Here is a 1254-nt window from a genome sequence, read left to right on the forward strand (position 1 = left end):
CGGGGGGTGCCTCCCATGTCCACCCCCTCGCCCCAGGCAAAGGGCTGGACATGCCTGTGGTTCGCAGTGAGACGTGGGCTGCCCGACAGGGCCTGACTCACCGCGCTCCCTTCCCTCCCTGGGACTGTGGGGATGGCTCCAAGGGGTGGCCGGGCCTCCCACTGAGGCTGAGACAGTGCCGCCTCCGCCATTTGGCGTCACGGGGATGGAGCCCCAGGGCACTGGCATGGCCCCCAGCGGGCAGGGGCTGGGCAGCGCATGGGGGAGTGCTGAACAACGCGCTGCTGCAGCGGGCAAGAGGCTGCTCTGGGCTAATGCGCTAGGAAATGGGTGGGTGATCCGTGGGTCCCTGCCTCCCCCTGGGTCAGGTCTGTATGGCATCCTGTGCCGAGCTGGGCCTTGCATGAAGGAGCCTGGGCCCTGGCAGACCCCTGCCCTCACGACGAGGGCGTCCCTGCGCTCCTGTGTCACCGCTCAGCCAGCTCGGCTCTCCCTGACTCTTGTCTGTCCTGCAGCTGACGCCAGGTGGGAAGGCAGCCCAGGCTGGCGTGGGAGTGGGTGACTGGGTGCTGTACATCGACGGGGAGAGTACCAGCTCCATGACACACATCGAGGCCCAGAACAGGATCCGTGCCTGCGGGGACAGGCTCTGCCTCACCTTGAGCAGGTAGGATTTACGGGTCCGGCAAACCTGGGGTCCCGGTGTGGCTGGAGCAGAGCCAGGGCCCTCTGCCCAGTGCCATCCCCCGGCATCCCCATCTCCTGGCATCCCTGCTCCTTGCTTGGAGCCTGACAGCCCCAGGGTGCATCCGAGGGCTCTGCTCAGCTGGATGAGGCTTAGCCTGGCTGCCGGCCCTCCCCTGTGAGCCACAGGGCAGTGCCAGCTGGCTGTGGCTCCCCTCGGGCGGGTGCTGCATCCCTGGGGTACCAGCGTCCCGGCAGTGCCTGGGCTGGTTCCAGCACCTGCCTGGCTGTCTCCTCTCTTGCAGAGCCCAGAACCACCTGGGGAAGCCGCAGAAGGTATGTGTCGCTCCTGGCGCTGCAGTGGCAGCTCAGCCTCGTCCAGGGGAGGGGGATCTCTGAGCGTAGATGGAGAAACGGGCTTTGCTCCTGGGGCCCGCAGGCTTCTGGGGGACTGGGGTGTGTTTGGAGGGCTGGAAGGCTCCTCGCTGGAGGAGGAGCTCTGACCCCTGGCACCACAGGGGATCGGAGGGAGCGGGGTCTGCCCAGCAGGCGCCCGGGCCTTGGCTGCCG

At 67.8% G+C, this 1254-nt stretch overlaps 1 protein-coding gene across 1 annotated transcript in view; it reads left to right on the forward strand.

Moving 5' to 3' along the window:
- Positions 1-1254, forward strand: part of LOC104617252 (PDZ and LIM domain protein 7-like) — a gene marked incomplete at its 3' end in the record, with an annotated part of 5167 nt that overhangs the window by 3223 nt on the left and 690 nt on the right. The window contains exons 2-3 of the mRNA XM_010282517.1: positions 516-667; positions 990-1020. Coding sequence (XP_010280819.1) covers positions 516-667; positions 990-1020 — 183 coding nt within the window. The remainder of the gene's footprint in view (positions 1-515; positions 668-989; positions 1021-1254) is intronic.

The sequence above is a fragment of the Phaethon lepturus genome, unplaced genomic scaffold (assembly GCF_000687285.1).
Source record: "Phaethon lepturus isolate BGI_N335 unplaced genomic scaffold, ASM68728v1 scaffold34502, whole genome shotgun sequence".
Lineage (NCBI taxonomy): Eukaryota > Metazoa > Chordata > Aves > Phaethontiformes > Phaethontidae > Phaethon > Phaethon lepturus.